At 45.4% G+C, this 21655-nt stretch overlaps 3 protein-coding genes across 3 annotated transcripts in view; all 3 read left to right on the forward strand.

Moving 5' to 3' along the window:
* LOC144483360 (uncharacterized) overlaps positions 1–21655 on the forward strand; it is a 461390-nt gene that overhangs the window by 214807 nt on the left and 224928 nt on the right. The window lies entirely within an intron of this gene.
* Positions 1–21655, forward strand: part of LOC144483355 (uncharacterized) — an 87624-nt gene that overhangs the window by 41741 nt on the left and 24228 nt on the right. The window contains exons 5-7 of the mRNA XM_078202072.1: positions 39–302; positions 468–923; positions 7215–7615. Coding sequence (XP_078058198.1) covers positions 39–302; positions 468–923; positions 7215–7615 — 1121 coding nt within the window. The remainder of the gene's footprint in view (positions 1–38; positions 303–467; positions 924–7214; positions 7616–21655) is intronic.
* LOC144483385 (uncharacterized) lies at positions 9162–11367 on the forward strand. The gene is made up of 2 exons (XM_078202106.1): positions 9162–9272; positions 10645–11367. Exon 2 carries the CDS (start codon positions 10747–10749, stop codon positions 11299–11301), a length of 555 nt encoding a protein of 184 aa, XP_078058232.1. The 5' UTR covers positions 9162–9272; positions 10645–10746; the 3' UTR covers positions 11302–11367.

The following is a 21655-nucleotide window of genomic DNA, read 5'->3' on the forward strand; positions in this document are numbered from 1 at the left end:
TTTGTGGGAAGGGATTCACCCATTCATACAACCTTCAGACTCACCGACGGGTTCACACTGGGGAGAGGCCGTTCACCTGCCCTGTGTGTGGGAAGGGATTCACTCGCTCATCCCACATTGTGACACACCAACTTGTTCACACTGATGAGAGAATGTTTACATGTTCTGACTGTGAGAAGAGTTTTAAATGCAAAAAAGATCTGCTGACGCACCAACGTATTCACACTGGGGAGAGACCGTTCACCTGCTCTGTGTGTGGGAAAGGATTCATTCAGTCATCTCACTTGCAGACACATCAACTTGTTCACTCTGATAACAAACTTTTTAATTGTTCCCACTGTGAGAAGAGCTTTAAAAATAAAAAAGATCTGCTGACGCACCAATATGCTCACACTGGGGAGAGGCCATTCACCTGCTGTGTGTGTGGGAAGGGATTCAGCCGTCCATCTGCCCTATTGAACCACCAGAGAATTCACACTGGGGAGAGGCCCTTCACCTGCTCAGACTGTGGGAAGGGATTCATTAATTCATCCAACCTTCTGATACACCAGCAACTCCACACAGGGGATCGACCGTTCACCTGCTCTGAATGTGGGAAGGGATTCACCCGTTCATACAACCTTCTGACACACCAGCAGGTTCACAGTGAGGAGAGGCCATTCACTTGCTCCGTGTGTGGGAAGGGATTCACTCGTTCATCCAACCTATTGAATCACCAGCGAGTTCACACTGGGGAGAGGCCGTTCACCTGCTCCACGTGTGGGAAGGGATTCAGTCAGTCATCCAACCTGCTGACACATCAGCGAGTTCACAGTGCGGAGAGGCCATTTACCTGCTCTGTCTGTGGGAAGGGATTTTCTCATTTATCTTATCTTCTGAAACACCAGCGAGTTCACACTGGGGAGAGGCCGTTCACCTGTAATGTCTGTGGAAAGGGATTTATTCAGTCATCCCACCTGCTAACACACCGGCGAGTTCACAAGGGACTGCAAGGTTTGGATTCTACACTTATTGATGCTGTTAATCATATCCAGGACTGAATCATCTTCATTCTGACTTTTTTCTTCTGTTGAGATTTGATATTCTGAATAAATGTGAAATAGACATTTGATTGAATCATTGTTGTAGATTTTTGTCTTTTCCATTTGAGTGTTTAACATCACCAGGCTGGAGCTCAGAAAGGGCAATCTGAGGGAGGGTCACACAGTAGGAACAGAACTTCATTCTTGACCCAGTCCTTCAGGGTCACGCTGAGAGGGACAAACAGCACTTTGGTCTTTTTCGTCACTTTTCACTGACAGCAAAGTCCCCGTGTGGGTGAATCCTGAGGTGTGTAAGAAATGTTTCCCAGTCGTTCTTTTCCATGGTTCAGAGCTCCCAGACATGGAACAGAAGCTCCTTTACAACTGTGTTCAGAGTCAGCAAGAACAACGGTGAATGCTGGAAACGTGCTGTCAAAGATTGGTGTAAAACTGGGATCTATTCCTGACTGAGAGTGAAACGGCAGGTTTAGGTTTCCAGACTTAGAATGAAAAAAAGTCTAAAATATTTTAATGTGTGTGTGTCAGTCCTGGTTTATTGAACAGAAACTGGCTTCAAATAAATTGGTTGAAGTCTGCATTAAAGTAGCAGCTGGAGACGTTCAAAGGAGCCTGTTAACTGCTGGGACAATTAGACAACAATTTGATTCCCAGATAGAGAAGGAGCTGCAGTGTGTGTCCAAGAATTCTCAGTTTTGTTGATGTGTGCTTCCCATACACTATCCTTTTAAATAAACCTCACTCCTATCAGCCTTTAACCATTATAAACAGAACAGAGAGAAGCTGAGCAGCATCAGAGTCCTGACTGATCATTTAAGAATGAGTGATGTGTTCAGCTGAAGTTTCCTGTTGGTAGTTTTCTGGGTGACCTCCTTATTTTGATCATTCTCAGTGATCCCTGGGTGTGAACCTGCTCTCCTCTCTTTCAGACATTCACTCACTTAGCATCTCCTCTCCCTCAGAAACTCAATCACTTAACATCTCTCATCTCTCTCACACTCACTGAACATCTCTCTTTCTCTCCAGGCATTCACTCACACTTACCTTACCTTCCACCTCTCTTACACTCTAACCTCGCTCCTCTCTCACATTCACTTCACCTCTCTCCTCTCAGAAACTGTCTTCATCACTTAATGTCTCTCTATCTTTCTTTCAAACACTCACTCATTTAACCTTCCTATTTCAGATCTGCTTAAACTTATTCATTGTTTTCTCTCTCTCATTACCTCTCTCTCAAAAAGCACAAACACACTTCATCTCTCTTCGCTGTCTGAGAAAACATCTAATTGATGGAGATTCAATCCTCTCTGTTTCTCTCTCCCACTTCCTCTGACAGGCCCTGACTCACTTTAAATCTCCTCTTTTCTAATAACCCTCTTTGGGAAAACTCATTTGTTCTCTAATTCCTCCTCATTTCTCCCAGTGATGACCCTCAGTCCATCTCCCAATTCAGTGAATGTGTTAAAAGTCCAAATAATCTCCTTTATTGTTTAAAATGGGAATGGAGGTGAATGTAATGCTGAGAGCGGCAGCAATCTGTGTGGTTGTTCTTGATGCTGTCAGAGTGAGTTCACCCTCACAGACAGGAAGACTGTTCATGGTGATAACATCAAACTGACGCCGGCTGTTTCATTCTCAGGTATCACAACTTCCTGTTTCTCTGCTGCCGGTTCCAAACCTCACATCTCACTTCTGAGCAGAAAATAAATCCAGGAACCACAATCTGGTGAGAACATCTGTCAATGTGACCGATATCTGTCCACAGAGTCAGGGCAGAGTCTCACAGGTCACATTGTGGTGACATTTACAAATGAGCCAGTTATTTCTGTTCAGAGTTTCCATTCGCAGATATAACCAGCTGTGTCTGTGGATCAGTTACTGAGTTCCCTCTGCTCCCCATAGCTGGGAACTGATAGCCTGCTCCTTTATATTCCAGATCATTCTCTCTGTATTGCTTGTTTCCTCTGATTCTCAGCTTTTATCTTTGACCACCTCATCTTTCTGCTTTTTAAATCTTTCTCAATTTTTCTCTGTCTTTCTGTCTCTCCCTTCCGCTGTATCTCTCTCAGGCTTTGTGTGTTCCTATTTAATCGAGCTGTTCAAAATCATGAAGAGTTTCTGATTGATTTTCGAAGGAAAAACAGGGAGAGAAGCAGAAAAACCCAGCAGATCCGGCGGCATCTGTTCAAAGAGAAACAGTTAACATTTTGAGTCCATATAATTCTTCAGGGCAGGAAAAACATGGGTTATCCACCTTAGATCAGGGAATGTAATGGGGAGAGGTGTTTAAAATGACAAATGATTTATGATAGTGTCAATGGAGAGAAATGATCTCCCAGGAGCACGAGGGTTTGTCGATGGAGAGAATCTATTTCCCCGGTGCAGGAGGGTCTGTAAGCAGAGGACACAGAGATTTAACTTAATTGACAACAGAACTGGAGGGGGTGATAAGGAGAATGTTTTACACAATAACTTGATATGATCTGGAATGCACAAACTGACAGGTGCTCGAAGCAGGTTTAGTAGTAACTTTCAAAGGGAATTGGATAAATACTTGCAGAAGGTAAATTGGCAGAGTTATGGTGAATGGGATTAATTGGACAGTTCACTCATCTTTGTGACATTCTGAATGTTTCTCTCCGAAGGTTTTAATATTTGATCTTTTCGGTCATAATGTGTCTCAAACAGAAGATTTAAACATTGGGTTTGATGAGCTGTCAGATCTCTTTCCTGTGTGTCTCTGTAACTTGCGAACTGGAGATAACCATGAGAAGGAACTGATTATTTTCAGTTCCTCTAACAGATTCCCCTCAGATATCAGGAATCCCTGGAGTTCCCCATGTCCTCATTATTCTCCCCTTGAGTATAACAGCTCTCAGTCAGGCCGAGTCAGTCACATGTGTCTCTGTCATGATGTTTCCACTTGTATTTTATCACTCACCTCCCAGTGACACTCACCATAACACAGACACCCTAAAATATCATTGTTCCCTTACACTTTGTCCTCCTATTATAATCAAATTTTTGTTGGGCCTCTTGTCTCCCTTAATGTCAGATTATCTGCAGTTAAAATGACCTCAGAGACACTGAAACCGACCTTTGTGATTATTATACCAGACTCCAATCAGCCCCAGGAGCTGCAGTTGTAAAATACAGCAGAATTGGAATAACAGACAGGTTATTGTCTGATAATGACAGTGGCAGAGTAACACACACTGGAATCTAAACACATTATATCAATGGACCATGACTCACTCACACTATCAAATGAAACCTAAACTTTGGTTATGGTGCACGAGATACTGACTGTATTACCATTACATTGGATCCAATGCTGTGTTCACTAACATACTGCAACGTGACTCTTATTATTTGAACAAACATTGTATTTGTTACACTCAGAGTAAGTCAGTGTTTGCTGTGTTGTCTCTGTGCTCCATCCCCACTCTGATTGTATTGGAGCCTGTGTGTGTCATTGTTACACTCAGAGTAAGTCAGTGCTTTGCTGTGTTGTCTCTGTGCTCCATCCCCACTCTGATTGTATTGGAGTCTGTGTGTGTCATTGTTACACTCAGAGTAAGTCAGTGCTTTGCTGTGTTGTCTCTGTGCTCCATCCCCACTCTGATTGTATTGGAGTCTGTGTGTGTCATTGTTACACTCAGAGTAAGTCAGTGTTTGCTGTGTTGTCTCTGTGCTCCATCCCCACTCTGATTGTATTGGAGCCTGTGTGTGTCATTGTTACACTCAGAGTAAGTCAGTGCTTTGCTGTGTTGTCTCTGTGCTCCATCCCCACTCTGATTGTATTGGAGTCTGTGTGTGTCATTGTTACACTCAGAGTAAGTCAGTGCTTTGCTGTGTTGTCTCTGTGCTCCATCCCCACTCTGATTGTATTGGAGTCTGTGTGTGTCATTGTTACACTCAGAGTAAGTCAGTGCTTTGCTGTGTTGTCTCTGTGCTCCATCCCCACTCTGATTGTATTGGAGCCTGTGTGTGTCATTGTTACACTGAGATTCTGTCACTGTGATTATTGGACAAGCAGCAAGTCACCGTCACAATGCCCGGCTGATTGACGGCAGCGTGGACCAATGGGAAGAGGGGGCAGTGCTGGAGGACCGACCTGGAGCGGTCGGTCATCGAACCAATAGGAGCGAATGAGGGGCGGGGCCAGCTTTGACTCGAGCATGCGCAGTGTGAGTAATGGCAATGGAAAGCGGCTTTTGTTTTGGGCTCGGAAATCTGTTAGAGGTGATTGGCGGTACGGAGAGAGCAATGGATCGTCCAGGTTGGTGGAAACGCTGCGTAAGCATGTTGTGTAAGCCGCAAACCGCGGAAGAGAGCTTCCCGGACCCAGTTTGTACCGAGCAGGGCTGCAGCTCCTCATGTTCGTCCCGGGTTAACGTTCGCCATCTTTATTGGGGGCAATATACAGCAGTGCGCATGTGCGGCCGCCATGTTTGTAGAGGGCAATATTGTCTATCATTGGGAGGAGCTTGTTCCCCATTGTTCAGAATGGAGACAACTTGTCCATCAAACTGTATCAACCCTCTGAGTCCCAATGTCTTATTGATGAGGCAGAACGGTGACAGAGAAGGAGAAAAGAAAGGGAAATAAAAACAGTAAATGCTGGAAAATCTCAGCAGATCTGACAGCATCTGTGGAGAGAGAATAGAACCAATGTTTTGAGACTGGATGACCCATAGACAGAGCTTGTACACGTGTAAACAGAGCATGTAAACTTTGACATCTCCATGTACCCTTGTACACCTCTATCAATCTACTTTGCTCCAAGGAGAACAACCCCAAGTTATCCAGCCTAACATTGTAACTATAATTCCTCATCCCTGGAACCATTTTGATAAATCTCCTCTGCACCCTGTCAAGGAGCCTCACATCCTCCATAATGTGTGGTGATCACTGGTTTGCACAGACCCAGGTATTCTGTGTTCCTGTCTGTGATCTCATCACATACTTACAATTGCACAGTGACATCACCCCCACTCCCCAGGGATTTCCTCAACTGGGAGATTTTTCTCTGATGCCAATGCTTCTGATATCTTTCCAGCTGCAGGCTCCAGCAGGAGATTTTAATATTAAAATCAGTTAAATTGTTTCAGAGGTGAGTGTTTGTGACCATTCACCCACAATTTAGAGTTTTAAATGATGTGCTCTGTTATCTGTGCTCTGGTTCCACATCTCTTGGGCTGGTCTGACTCCTTTACTGTGGATCTGAATCCATGTCCATTCATTGCTCTGCTTCACCTCTGCCCTCCCTGATCACCTCTCAGTCATTGTCTAACTTCCTCTGCCTCTAATAATGGCTGTATTTTAGTTATGCTGCTGGTTTAGCAGCTTTATCTTAGAATCATAGAATGCCGACAGTGCAGGAGGCCATTTGGACACGTTTCTGTGTGTGGCCAAGGCTTCAGTCAATCATCTGGTCTGTCAATTAATGGGTCATTAATCTTTGCAGTTCTCTTCCCTCGAGAGCAATGGAGGTGCATCATTAAATATAGGGTCAAGGGTTATGGGTGACAGGAAGAAAATGAAGCCAAAATCACAATCAGATTAGCCAGGATCTTATGAAATTGAACAGCAGACTTGGTGGGCTGAATGTCCTACTCCTTCTCCTGTTTCATAGGATCTTGTTGCTTGGTCGAAAACAAGAAATGGTGAGTGTCAACATGGATTAGCACCTTGAGGAGAATTGGGAGGGTGAATATTAGATACAGCAGAGTGAGAATAGAGGGAGAGTGTGTGTTGCAGGGGAGGTGGGGGGAATGGAGCAAGGGGTAGTTACTTACAGGTTTTGGGGAATGAGAGAGGAAAGAATGTTTCACAGCAACTAGAATTGTCTGTTCTGAGTTTCTGAGCTGTACTGACTGTGATGACATTTGTAAACTCCTTTTACAGGATATTAAAAGGAGAGGATTTGCCACAAGAAATCTCAAACTAAACTTCACATCAAGATCTGACAGTGTCACTCAATTCATTTGGACGCAGGGAGCCATCGCCCAGTTACCATCAGTGTGACTACAAAAGCACCGAGACACAGACAGCCATACCATGGGGAAACCGTGGAAATGTGCAGATTGTGAGAAGAGATTCACTTCCCCATCTCATCTGGAAATTCACAGGCGCAGTCACACCAGGGAGAGACCGTTCACTTGCTTCCAGTGTGGGAAGGGATTTGCTAATTCATCAAACTTGCTGACACACCAGCGAGTTCATTCTGGGGAGAGTCCCTTCACCTGCTCCATGTGTGGGAAAGGATGCAGAAATTCATCCACCCTGCTGGCACACCAGCGAGTTCATAACGGGGAGAGTCCATTCAGCTGCTCCGACTGTGGGAAGGGATTCATTAATTCATCAAGCCTCCTGAGACACCGGCGAGTTCACACTGGGGAGAAACCCTTCATCTGCTCTGCATGTGGGAAGCGATTTAGTCAGTTATCCAGCCTTCTGACACACCAGCGAGTTCACACTGGGGAGAAGCCATTCACCTGTTCGACCTGTGGGCAGGGATTCGCTCGGTCATCCCATCTGTTGAGACACCGTCGAGTTCACACCGGAGAGAGGCCATTCACCTGTTCTGTGTGTGGGACAGGATTCACTCGATCATCCCACCTGCTGAAACACCAGCGAGTTCACACTGGGGAAAAGCCGTTCATCTGTTCTGACTGTGGGAAGGGATTCACCCAGTCAACCAGCCTGCTGAGACATCAGGGAGTTCACAAATGATTACAATGGTTGGATTTGCTGTTATTGCTGCTGTTAATCACATCCGGGACTGAACCATTTTTATTCTGACTGTTGGTGAAGTGGGAGGGTCAGAGGGTTTCTTGCTGCTGGACTGGCTGGTCTCTCAATTTTCATTCCAGTGGCTGATTCCCTTTGAGCGAGGGCACATTTCCACTGAAATGATCCACAAAAGCAGATGTAGTATATTAACTTTATACTGGATAGTAAATAGTCTTTTTCTTACCGCTACAGGTATCTTGTCTTTTATCCGTCCTCGTTCTGAGGGTTGGCCGCGCTCTGAACAGTCTTTCTCCACTGATTTCTCAGCTGCTCTCACTGCCTGTCCCATCGAGAGGCCGGTCCACATTCTGATATTATCCATCCATCTCGGGCCTTCCTTGTGCACATTTTCCAGGTGATTTGTCTCACGTTGCCTCTTTTTCCAAACACTCCCTCCCTATTCACAACACATGTCCAAAATAGGTGAGCTTCCTGGATGTGAGAGCCTCAGACAAGTTCCTGTGAACACCAGCTTTCTCCAGCACTCATTCATCCACTTTGCCGTTCGTGGCAATATCCGTCTGAGTCCTTTCATTTCAAACACTTTTAATGGCGGCTCATCACTCTTATTGACAGTCCAGCTTTCACAGACACACATTGTCACCGGCCACACAAGGACTTTCAGAAGATGAATGTTCATTGTAGCCGAGATGCTGTGGCTGCTCCATACCCTTTTAACTTAGATCACAACAACATTACCCTTAATTCTGAGCTGAATTTATTTGATAGATTCTGCATCTCCTACTGCTTGGAACTAAAGTAAATGCATTTGTCTCTGTGCCATTGAGTACAGCACAGGGCCGGGCCAGTCGGCTCAATCAGTGTGTGTCAGTATTTATACTCCACGTGAGCCTCCACTTACCACTCTTCATCTGCCCCATCAGCATATCCTTCTATTCCTTTCTCCCTCATGTGTGTATTTATCTTACAAAAGGGACACAGAATTAAGATTTTGGGAAGAGACAGAAGGGGAAATGAAGTTTTTTTTATACAGTAAGTGTAATGAGCTGGAACTCAACACTTAAACTCAAAGGCTGATAATATTCAGGTCCTGATGAATGGGGTTTGTCCTGAATGTTGAAGCTTCCCCTGGGTGTGTGTATGTCACCTCCCCACCCCCACCGAACGCTGCCTCCGCTTATCCGCCTGAAGATGAGACAAACAAGCGTCTGTCCCTGGACATGAGCTGCACTGCGCATGCTCAATGTCACAATGCCCAGAGAATGATTGACGGAAGCTTCGGACCAATAGGAAGAGGGGGCGGAGCTGGAGGACCGAGCAGGAGCGGCTGGTCCTCCAACCAATCGGAGTGAATGAGGGGCGGGATTTTCAGCATGCGCAGTGCGGGTCATGGGGATGGGCGGATGGTTTTTACTCGGATCCGAGATCAATTGGAAGTAAAAGGCGGTGCGCAGAGAGCGGTGAATCTGGCAGGTGGGTGGAAAGGCTTCGTAAACATGTTATTCAAATCCAAACCTTGCAAAACAACGTCTCGGTCCCCCCGGTTTGTTCCAAATGGAGCCGTAACGTGAAGCGTTGGGAGTGAGCTGACTGCCGCCATTTTGTAGGTGGGAATGTTAATAACAAAGATCTGCGCATGTGCGTCTGACGCTGCCGCCATCTTTGTAGGGGGCAATGTTGTCAATGAGTGGGAGGAGCTTGTTCCCCATTGTTCAGAATGAGACAACTTGTCCAAAAGAAAGCACAGGATTTTAGAAGGGAGGATTTGAAACCAAATATCACAGGAGAATATCATGGAGTTGGCCAATTTACTGTAGTCTGAATACCATTGTATTTTTAATATAGAAGGGAAGAACACCGTGTGTGGTTAAGATTTCAACCAATCATCTGGCCTTCCAGAACATAATTATCGTCCCAACAGGGAGATGGCATGGGAATGTGGGGACTGGGGGAAGGGACTCAAAGATTCATCCAAGTTGGAAACTCATCGATGCAGTCACACGGGGGAGAGGTGGTTCACCTGTTCCTATTGTGGGAAGGGATACATTACCTCATCCAGACTGTGAAAACACCAACAAATTCCAACTAACTGCAGTGATTGGATTTTGCTGTGATCATATTCAGACTGAACCATATTCATTTGGGTCTGTTTCTGCTGAATTGCAAAATAGCTCCATCTTTGTTGTAGGTGTTAATATATTAATCTTAGTGATATATAATCAGAGCCTCAGCTTGGGATAAAATTTGACAACCAGATTATGAACTGTCTGGTTCAGCCTCAAAGAGTTACAGCAGAGAGAGTAGGTGGGGAGTGGATTTTGTTGCAAGCACTGAAGACAGTGGCTTTCCTCTTCCCAGTATTGAATTGGAGGACATTTCTGCTCAACGAGCACTGGATGTCATACATGAGAGGATGGTGTGTTACTTGGAGGGGAATTGGAGGTGTTCATGTTCACACACACACGCTGCTCTGGACCTTTTAGGTGGCTGAACTAAAGGTTTGGATGTTCCATCAAAGCTCGGGTCGGGTTGGAGATATATAAAATCCTCTCCTTCAATACTTCCCATTCCCACCTCACTATCTTTCTCTTCCTTGCTCCCCTCATTGATCCCAGAGTCTTGTGTTGGTTCAGACCTGGTGTAGACCCAGACTGTATGGGCAGGTTTCCTCGCCTGAAGAACACTAGTTGGGTTTTCATGACAATCCAGCACTTTTCATGGTCATCTTTTCCTAGTGCCAGCTCCACAAATTACCTGATTCATTCAGCTCAATTTCACACTTTGCCTTTGTATTTAGTGGGTTCTCTCTCACTCCCTTTTTTTCTGTTTTAAGTCAATTTCACAGGGTATTGGAAGTGGAGGATTTGCAGTTGGGAAATTTGAACATCACATCAGGATCTGAGAGTCACCCAATTCATCAGAACTTCAGTATCATCAAAATTTGAACATGGAAGGTAAAAGCACTGTTAAGAGTGGGGAGAAACCGTACACGTGCTCTGAGTGTGGACAAGGCTACAGCCGATCATCTGGCCTGTTGAAACACAAGCACGTTCACTCTGGAGAAAGACCCTATAAGTGTGGGGACTGTGGGAAGGGATTCAGTTACTCATTTGAACTGAAAGCTCATGGGCGAAATCACACTGGGGAGCGACAGTTCACCTGTCCCGTGTGTGGGAAGGGATTCACTCAGTTATCCAGTCTGGTGACTCATCAGCGAATTCACACCGGGGAGAGGCCATTCATTTGCTCTGACTGTGGAAAGCGATTCACTCATTCATACAACCTGCTGAACCACCGGAGAGTTCATACCGGAGAGAGGCCGTTCCTCTGCTCTGACTGCAGGATGGGATTCACTCACTCATCGAACCTGCTGGCACATGAGCGAGTTCACACTGGGGAGAAGCCATTCACCTGCCCAGAGTGTGAGAAAGGATTCACTCGGTTAGCCAACCTGCGGAAACACCAGCGCAGTCACACTGATGAGAAACCTGTTTTGTTTTAGTATTGCAAATGTTTATTAACTGTTGTAGGCAACTGAATGTGTATTTTATCAACTTTATCTGTCAGCAGCTATGAAGATGCAAACATTGTTCATTAGGATAATTGAAAGGCAGAACCAAACCTTTTTGGAATGCTCTCGATGGATGGTGTTTGAGCCAACAGCTTGCGCTTTTCCTGGCCGGTTGAAACTCTGGTGGTGGGTGGTGCATCAGGTGGAGGATTTCCAGAAACAGGCATCCCCATTTCATGTGTACTTTGGATTGGAACTTCTTGATGAGGTGTTGGAGCAACTGCCTTATCCTCAGATTGGTCATCACCACCACTGGTCTTCTGCATGTAGTATAGGATTTCATCGTTTCCTGCCTCCCAAGCTGAGAAGTGACCAGCACTCATCCGATGTTGTACGGGAATCTTTGTTATTCTGTACTTCTCACCTGTCCTGGGAGTGAGTGATGGCAATATTTTTGGAGATAAACTCATTTTTCTTTTCGGAATGCTCTCGATGGATGGTGTTTCATCCAAACGCTTGCGCTTTCCCTGGCCGGTTGAAACTGTGGTGGTGGATGGTGCATGAGGTGGAGGATTTCGAGAAATAGACAGCCAGGTTTCATGCATCTTATGTCTGCTAATTTGGATTGGATCTTCTTGATGAGGTGTTGGAGCAACTGCCTTATCCTTAGATATCACCACCACTGGTCTTCTGCATGTAGTATAGGATTTCATCGTTTCCTGCCTCCCAAGCTGAGAAGTGTCCAGCACTCATCCGATGTTGTACGGGAGTCATTATTATTCTGTACTTGCAACCTGTCCTGGGAGTGAGTGCAGGCAATACTTCTGGAGATAAACTCCTTTTTCTTTCGGCATGCTCTCGATGGATGATGTTTGAGCCAACAGCTTGTACTTTTCCTGGCCGGTTGAAACTCTGGTGGTGGGTGATGCATCTGATAGAGTTATTGGTGATGTCCTTTCTAAGTATGAATATGCGCTTTGCTGAAGCGCTTGCACAGATGGCAAACTTTGAAGACCTCTTTGGGGGTTGCTTTACTGGATATCTGATACTCGTAATTTGTGGTGTGGACTTTTTGAAATCGTTGGCCAGGGTTCATTATTGCACTCATGTACGAATCACACCGAGGAAGTATGTTTTCCAAATGACTGGCATCCATTTTGTCTCCTTTGAATTTACAATCAGATTACATATGTGTCTTGAAACAACATTGTATACACTGGGCTTTGCAGGGTTGTCGATGTATGTTCTCCCCCTATTAACTATAATAGGTGGAGGATTTTGAGAAACAGGCATCCCCATTTCATGCGTACTTTGGATTGGATCATTGATCACGCCCAGCAATGCATTGCGATCAGAAGAAAAATCCCCACGAATTCCAAATGAAAATATAGATCGAACCTCCTTTCTGCGAATATAGTCAGGCTTTTGGTAGTAATCAAAAGGAACAGACTGTTGTTTAATTGAACAACTAAAACGTCTTATTTTTGTTTCAACTGAGTCTGAAATAAAGCTGGAACCGATCACTGGTCTGAAACCTGTTTGAATGCTCAACTCCAGGAAGTGCTGTAGACGATTGGAGGAACTTAATATCCCATCAACGTGTTCACACTGACAAGAGACTGTTCTGGTCCTCTCACTCTGGGACTGGGTTCAGCTCAACTCACTGTAAACCAGCACACTGATGCTGGGGAGAGGCTGTTCACCTGCTCAGCGTGTAGGAAGGGATTTATCTGTTTGCCCAACCTGTTGACATACCTGAGAGTTCACATGTAATTACTGTGATTAGATTCTTCTGTTAATAACATCCAGGACTGAACTATGTTCTTGGGTCTGTTTCTGATGATGTTAATAAACTCCACTTCAGGTGGAGGTTAATATTCTGGATAAAGGATAAATAAATCAGCTTTGTGTTAAACACAGTGTGACAAGTCCTTTTACTGTCACCAACATAAGTTAGTTCCTTTTGAAATTCTCTCCCTCCCCCGTCTCCTCCAACAAGTGTGAGGAGCTCATGGAGCTTCTTTGTCACTAAGATTGAGACAATCTGATCAGCTGCCTCTGCTGCTTCTCTCCCTTCCACTGGCCCATGGAGCCAAACTGTCTCTAAAAGCTCCTCCTTCCTTGAGCCTTAAACTTGCCTCTTTCTTTAATTTTTCTCCTATCTCCTCTCATCCCTTCCAAAGCTCACCTTCTCCGCGAGACTCACTCTCTGCTCCCTTCATTCTATTCTCACTAAGTTGCCGACCATCACCTTCCCCGTGTGAGCTGATTGTTTTAATTGTTCCCTTGCCTCGGGTCCTGTCACTCTGCAAAACTGCCAACATCAGCCTCCTCCTCAATGAACCAGCTCTTGATCCCATCGTTTGTGCAAACTAGCGCCCCATCTCCAACTTCCCTACCTCTCGAAGAACATTGAATGTCTTGGAAAATGGAGTTTGAGGGGAAACTCACAGGAAACATCTCACAGTAAAATTTCTCCAAGTTTGTGAAATAGGAAAGGGCAGCTGAAGTGAGGATTGGTCCCTCAGCAGGTAAGACTGAACAATCATGGGAATGAAGGAAATGGCCCAGACTCTGAACAAAATATTTGTCCTGTTTTCAGTGAAAGACACAAAATACAATTGTGTTGGAAGCAGTTCAGAGAAGATTCACTGGGCTGATTCCTGGGATGAAGGGGTTACTTTATGAGGAAAGGTTGGGTCTGCACACACAGTTTAGAAGATTGAGAGATGATCTTATTGAAACCTAAAATTCATGGGGGGGCTCGACAGGTTGGATGCTGAGAGGATGTTTCCCCTCATGGAAATCTCAAACTGGAGGCTGAGTTTAATAATAAGGGAGGTGAGGAGGAATTTCTTCTCATTCACTTTGGAATTCTCTCTCCTTGGAGAGCACTGGAGCTGGATCATTGAATATATTCAAGGCTGAGTTACACAGAGCTTTGATCAAACGGGAGTCGAGGGAACGGGAGCGAGGCAGGAATGTGGAGTTCAGGCTGCAATCAGCCATAATCTGATCAGCCACAATCTCATTGAATGGCAGAGCAACCCCGGTGGGTGAAATGTCGACTCCTGCTCCTGTTTCCTATAAACTTCTGAAAAGGAAGGAGCTGCAGCAAGCAGCATAATTAAGGACCCCACACATCCTGGACATTCTTCCACTTTCTTCCATTGGAAAAAAAGATACAAAAGTCTGAGGTCACGTACCAACCGATATAAGAATAGCATTTTCCTCTGCTGCCATCAGACTTTTGAATGGACCTATCTCACACTAAGTTGATCTTTCTCTGCACCCTAGCTATGACTGTAACACTACATTCTGCAGTCTCTCATTTCCTTCTCTATGAACGGTATGCTTTGTCTGTATAGCGCGCAAGAAACAATATTTTTCACTATACTAATACATGTGACAATAATAAATCAAATCGAAATGCCACCATAAATAAAATGCATGATTTGGAATATCCATGAGAATGCAATCCTGAAATTACAAACAGGATTGATTCAGGCATCTCACCTTCCTGAGACACCAGTGAGCTCACGTTACAGTGAAGTCAATTCTGCAGTGATCACTTGTGATACTACTGTGCATTTAAGGAAGGTATTTTAATCCTGATTCTCTGGGGGTTTTTTTGTATTGTTGCCCTGATGTCTGATGAAAGCACAATGGGCCTTTTTGTTTATCTGTAATTTGGGCCCAATGGAATGTCCTGGAGTTTTACGAGTTTATGTCCCTTTTGAATTGTTGTGGGAAGATTGATTGACAGGTCAAGGTCAGGTGGTTCCTTCACAGAGGAATCCAAGGATTTCAGTTTTAGGTAGGAGCTGTTAGATCCCAGACTGAAAAGCAGTATTTCTGTGTCTCTCCCTGGTATTAGAAATTCTGCTGGCTCGATGGAAGCAGTCTTTCTTGCCTTTCTGGAGTGAAAATGTTGCGATTAGTGGTTTGCTAGCTAGAGGCAAGCAGTGGCTCTATCTCTACCTCGAGGGTGCTGGGAGCTACAGGACGGGGAAGTCAGCATTTCAATTCTCCATCCAAAGGACTAATTCACAGCAGGTGTTGCAGAGCTGCAAAATCACGTGAGCATCCGCATTTTCTGTGCTAAACCAAAACCATGTGTGTATGTTGATAAGAATGTTGTTTTGGAACAGTACATTGAGCTGTTAATGTTTACACAATATCATGGTTTTTTTTCTTGTTTGTAATTGGTAAAAGCTCTTGCTAAGTTTCTTTCCATGTGTTAATTGTATTTTTAAATAAACTTTGTTTGATAAAAGCTCCCCAGTGGCTCACTTGAATCATACCTGGAGTGAAACCTATCATGCTTACCCGTGCCAAATTCAAAATGCAAAGCTTATGATCTGGGATGACTTCATAAAACACCTTGGAGTTTCTGACCTGGATTATAACACACTGCTATGTGGACACTCTCCTTCTTCACTAATTCCCATCTCCTACTGTCTGGCAGATTGGAGAGGGACTGTAAACTTGGGTTTCTGTATTTAGTTCCTAATTTTATTGATTGTCACTCTAACCCCAGTCTCCGTGCCGTCACACCAAATAAATAATTAAAACTAATTGGGACTTAAATGGTGGTGAGTATACCCAGCATTCTCTGTGATGGGGAAAGTCCCCTCTCTACATCATGGGAGACGAATGCACAATAACAGCGTTGGATTGTTTGGAGAATGCCCAAGGCGAGTGATGGTGAAGAAGAGATTTTTCTCCCATTTGCTGCCGGTAAGTGGTGGCAGAGGCAGCGAGATATGAGGGAGTGGTGGAGCTGGCAGGTGGATGCAGGGGGTCATTAACACCCGGGATTGGTAGCAAATCTGGAATAAAACCCTGCAGGCCCTGCATTTGCAGCTCCAGGAATTCTGCTCCAGACCAGGGTCAGATTAATGGCTGCCATTTTGTTTCAACAGGGAGCAGAACACATGTGTGGTCACCTTGACACAACAGCAAGGGGACGGGGCTTCAGAGTCCCAGTGATCAGGAGAGATAATCATTGATTTTACTGTTAGGCTGCAGGCAGGAGCTGGAGATCTGAACACAGAGGAGAGGGAGGGAGAAAACTGGGAGTGGAGGAAAGAAATGGTGGAGATGGTGAAATAAAAACAGAAAACGCTGGAAAAGCTCTCGGTCTGGCAGCATCTGTTGAGAGAGAAACAGAGCTAATGTTTCATGTCCAACGTGACTCTTCTGAAGAAGAATGAGAAAGGACGGCTGGTCCTCCAACCAGAGAGAGAGTGTCAGAGGCGGCTCTGAGCAAGAGCTCCCTCATTGGCTGTGCCGGGTCTGTCACCGGAAACAGCCGAGAAGCTGTCGCCAGTTTATACCCGGGACCAGAAGCTGCTTATTCTCAATTAAACAGGGAATTCCTGCAAACACGCTGCAGCTCCTTCTCTATCTGAAGATCCAATGTCTGTTGTATAATTGTCCCAGGGTTAACAGGCTCCTCTTAACTCCTCCAACTGATTTTTCACAGATTTATTTTAAATGGCTTTATTCTAAATTAGTAACACCAGCTTTAAAGTCACTGATTCAAGACTATCGCAAACACATTAAATCATCACACAATAAATACCAGTCATTTTTCAGACTGGAATTTTAAACCCACTGTTTCGCTCTCACTCAGGAACAGATCCCAGTTTTACACCAATCTCTGATTTGACAGCACGTTTCCAGCATTCACCGCTGTTCTTCCTGACTCTAAGCCCAGTTGTAAAGGAGCTTCTGTTCCCTGTTTAGGAGCTCAGAGCCATGTGTGAATTCACTGGCTGCTGAAGGGTCAGTATTTCCAATATTCACTCCTCCAGTTTCCAGGTCGCGTCTGTCCCTCACTCAATGCCTGTTGTATTGTTGTCCCAGCGGTTAACAGGCTCCTGTGAACTCCTTCATCTGATACTTTAATGCAGACTTTTATAAATTATTTTGAATTAGTTTATTTTAAAATAGTAACACCAGCATTAAAGTCACTGATTCAAGACAGTCACAAAAACATGTTAAATCATCAATGGCTACTGAGTACAGCCAGGCCTCAGGCAAGGGTTTCTGAGTCGATTCTGTGCAATGGAATGTCTTATCAGTGTTGCCATGATGAGCTGTCTGCAGTGAAGAGCCTGTTTGAGCCTCGAACTCAGACTAAACTCTCTGCCAAACACACAAAATATTAGACCCCGCCGTACCTCAATGAATTGTCATAAGTTACAAAGGGTTTAGATACAGAAATCATTCAAGCTGGAGCGTGTGTTTGAAAAAATTATCCTACATTTACTGGAATTTTTTGAGGATATAATGAGTGCAGTTGACAGAGGGGAACCGGTGGATGTGGTGTATTTAGATTTCCAGAAGGCATTCGATAAGGTGCCTCACAAAAGGTTGCTGCATAAGATAAAGGTACACAGAGTTGGGGGTAAAGTGTTAGCGTGGATTGAGGATTGGCTATCTAACAGAAAGCAGAGAGTCGGAATAAATGGGTGCTTTTCCGGTTGGCAATCAGTGACTCGTGGCGTGCCGCAGGGATTGGTGCTGGTGCCTCAACTATTTACCATATACATAGACGATCCGGCGGAGGGGACCCAGTGTCGGGTAACAAAGTTTGCGGATGACACAAAGATGAGTGGGAAAGCAAATTGCGTGGAGGACACAGAGTCTGCAGAGAGGTTTGGATAGGCTAAGTGAGTGGGCAAGGATCTGGCAGATGGAGTATAACGTTGGTAAGTGTGAGGTTATCCACTTTGGAAGGAATAATTGTAAAATGGACTATTATTTAAACGGTGAAAAATTACAACATGGTACTGTGCAGAGGGACCTGGGGGTCCTTGTGCATGAATCACAAAAACTCAGTTTACAGGTGCAGCAGGTGATCAAGAAGGCAAATGAAATGTTGGCCTTTATCGTGAAGGGGATGATGTATAAAAGCAGGGAGGTCATGCTGCAACTGTACAGGGTACTGGTGAGGCCACACCCAGAGTACTGTGTACAATTTTGGTCCCCTTATTTAAGAAAGGATATATTAGCTTTGGAGTGGGTACAGAGAAGGTTCACCAGGTTGATTCCAGAGATGAGGGGGTTAGCTTATGAGGAGAGATTGAGTAGACTGGGCCTGTACTCATTGGAGTTTAGAAGGTTGAGGGGAGATCTTATAGAGACATATAAGATAATGAAGGGGCTAGACAGGGTAGAAGCAGCGAGGTTATTTCCACTTACAATGGAAACAAGAACTAGGGGGCATAGCCTCAAAATACGGGGGAGTCAATTTAGAACAGAGTTGAGGAGGAACTTCCTCTCCCAGAGGGTGGTGAATCTTTGGAATTCTCTGCCCAATGAAGCAGTAGAGGCTACCTCGTTAAATGTGTTTAAGTCACAGATGGATAGATTTTTAACCATTAAGGGAATTAAGGGTTATGGGGAGCGGGTGTGTAAGTGGAATTGAACCCACTATCAGATCAGCCATGATCTTATTGAATGGCGGAGCAGGCTTGAAGGGCGAGATGGCCTACTCCTGCTCCTATTTCTTATGTTCTTATCTCCACATCTGGAAATATATCACCATTCCTTCACAGTCGCTGGGTCAAAATCATGGAATTCTCTCCCTACCAGCGGGGTGGATGTACCTGCACAACATGGACGGCAGTGAGTTCAGGTCCCATACATCACAAAGGTCGACACTCCTGCGCCCCCGACAAACATGGCGATCGCACCTGCACCCTGCTGCACATTGCCCCTGACAAAGATGCCGGCCGCACATGCGCACTGATAGACATTGCCACCGACACATTGGCGGCCGTCAGCCCAGCCCAACACGACAAGTTGCGCCTCCAATTTGGTACCAACAGGGCGCCCGGGAAGTTATTTTCCGGGGTTTGGGTTTGAACAACATGTTTACGAAGCCTCTCCACCCACCCGCCACATTCATCGCTCTCTGCGCGCCGCCCTCTACCTTGAACTGATCTCGGATTCGAGTTAAAACCGTCCGTCCGCCGCCATTACCCGCACTGCGCATGTTTCAGACCCCTCCCCCTATTCACTCTGGTTGGAGGACCAGCCGCTCCCGCTCGGTCCGCCAGCCCCGCCCCCTTTTCCTATTGGTCCGGAGCTGCCGTCAATCAGTCCCTGGGCATTGTGACGTTGAGCATGCGCAGTGCGGCTCATGTCCAGGGACAGGCGCTTGTTTGTCTGATCTTCAGGCGGGGAGGAGGCGGATAAGCGGAGGCAGCGTTAGGGGCAGTGGGTGGGAGGGGAGGCTCCACACACCCAGTGGAGGCTTCAACACCCCCAATAAGGAACTAGCGGCACCGCCTCAACACCCAACACAACGGCAGCTGCAGCGCTTTCTCCCGGGGACAGGCCCCAGTGGACAAATGTGGCTTCAGGAAGGAAATGCAGCAATGGGTTTGATTTGATTTATTGTCACATGTATTGGGATACAGTGAAAAGTATTGTTTCTTGCGCGGTGTACAGACAAAGCATACTGTTCATAGAGTACATAGGGGAGTAGGAAAGGAGAGAGTGCAGAATATAGTGTTACAGTTACAGAAAGGGTGAAGAGAGAGATCAGCTCAATATGAGGTAGGTCCATTCAAAAGGAGGAGGCTTTTGAGAGGGTACAGGAAAGATTTACCAGGATGTTGCCTGGTATGGAGGGCATTAGCTATGAGGAGAAACTTGGTTTGTTCTCACTGGAACGACGGAGGTTGAGGGGCGACCTGATGGAAGTCTACAAGATTATGAGGGGCATAGAATCATAGAAACCCGACAGTGCAGAAAGAGGCCATTTGGCCCATCGAGTCTGCACCAACCACAATCCCACCCAGGCCCTACCCCCACACCCCTACATATTTACCCGCTAATCCCTCTAACCTACGCATCTCAGGACACTAATGGGCAATTTTAGCACGGCCAATCAACCTAACCTGCACATCTTTGGACTGTGGGAGGAAACAGGAGCACCCGGAGGAAACCCACGCAGACATGAGGAGAATGTGCAAACTCCACACAAACAGTAACCCAAGCCGGGAATCGAACCCGGGTCCCTGGAGCTGTGAAGCAGTAGTGCTAACCACTGTGCTACCGTGCCGCATGGACAGAGTGGATAGTCAGAAACTTTTTCCCAGGATGGAAGAGTCAATTACTAGGGGGCACAGGTTTAATGTGTGAGGGGCAAGGTTTAAAGGAGATGTATGAGACAAGTTTTTTATGATGTGGAGATGCCGGCGTTGGACTGGGGTAAACACAGTAAGAAGTTTAACAACACCAGGTTAAAGTCCAACAGTTTTATTTGGTAGCAAAAGCCACACAAGCTTTCGGAGCTCTAAGCCCCTTCTTCAGGTGAGTGGGAATTCTGTTCACAAACAGAGCTTATAAAGACACAGACTCAATTTACATGAATAATGGTTGGAATGCGAATACTTACAACTAATCAAGTCTTTAAGAAACAAAACAATGTGAGTGGAGAGAGCATCAAGACAGGCTAAAAAGATCTGTCCACAGTTGCGTGGACCTGCAGAGTTTCACTGGCTGTCTTGTCTGGAGACAATACACATCTTTTTAGCCTGTCTTGATGCTCTCTCCACTCACATTGTTTTGTTTCTTAAAGACTTGATTAGTTGTAAGTATTCGCATTCCAACCATTATTCATGTAAATTGAGTCTGTGTCTTGAGAAGCTCTGTTTGTGAACAGAATTCCCACTCACCTGAAGAAGGGGCTTAGAGCTCCGAAAGCTTGTGTGGCTTTTGCTACCAAATAAACCTGTTGGACTTTAACCTGGTGTTGTTAAACTTCTTACAAGTTTTTTACACAGAGGGTGGTGGGTGCCTGGAACTTGCTGCCGGGGGAGAAAGTAGAAGCAGATATGATAGTGACTTTTAAGGGGCTTTTTGACAAATACATGAATAGGATGGGAATGGAGGGATATGGTCCCCGGAAGGGTAGGGGGTTTTAGTTCAGTCGGGCAACATGGTCGGTGCTGGCTTGGAGGGCCGAAGGGCCTGTTTCTGTGCTGTAAGTTTCTTTGTTCTTTGTTTGTAAAAGTCTGATAGCAGCAAGGAAGAAGCTGTTCTTGAGTCGGTTGGTATGTGACCTCAGACTTTTGTATCTTTTTCCCGACGGAAGAAGATAGAAAAGAGAATTTCCAGGATAAGTGGGGTCCTTGATTGTGCTGGCTGCTTTTCTGAGGCAATAGGAAATGTAGACAGTGTCCATGGATAAGAGGCTGATTTGCGTGATGCACTGGGCCACATTCACACTCCTTGTAGTTTCTTGCACTCTTGGTCAGAGCAGCAGCAATACCAAGCTGTGGTGTCCCTGTAAAAATTGATGAGAGTCGTAGTTGACATGTTG

The sequence above is a fragment of the Mustelus asterias genome, unplaced genomic scaffold (assembly GCF_964213995.1).
Source record: "Mustelus asterias unplaced genomic scaffold, sMusAst1.hap1.1 HAP1_SCAFFOLD_63, whole genome shotgun sequence".
Taxonomy (NCBI): domain Eukaryota; kingdom Metazoa; phylum Chordata; class Chondrichthyes; order Carcharhiniformes; family Triakidae; genus Mustelus; species Mustelus asterias.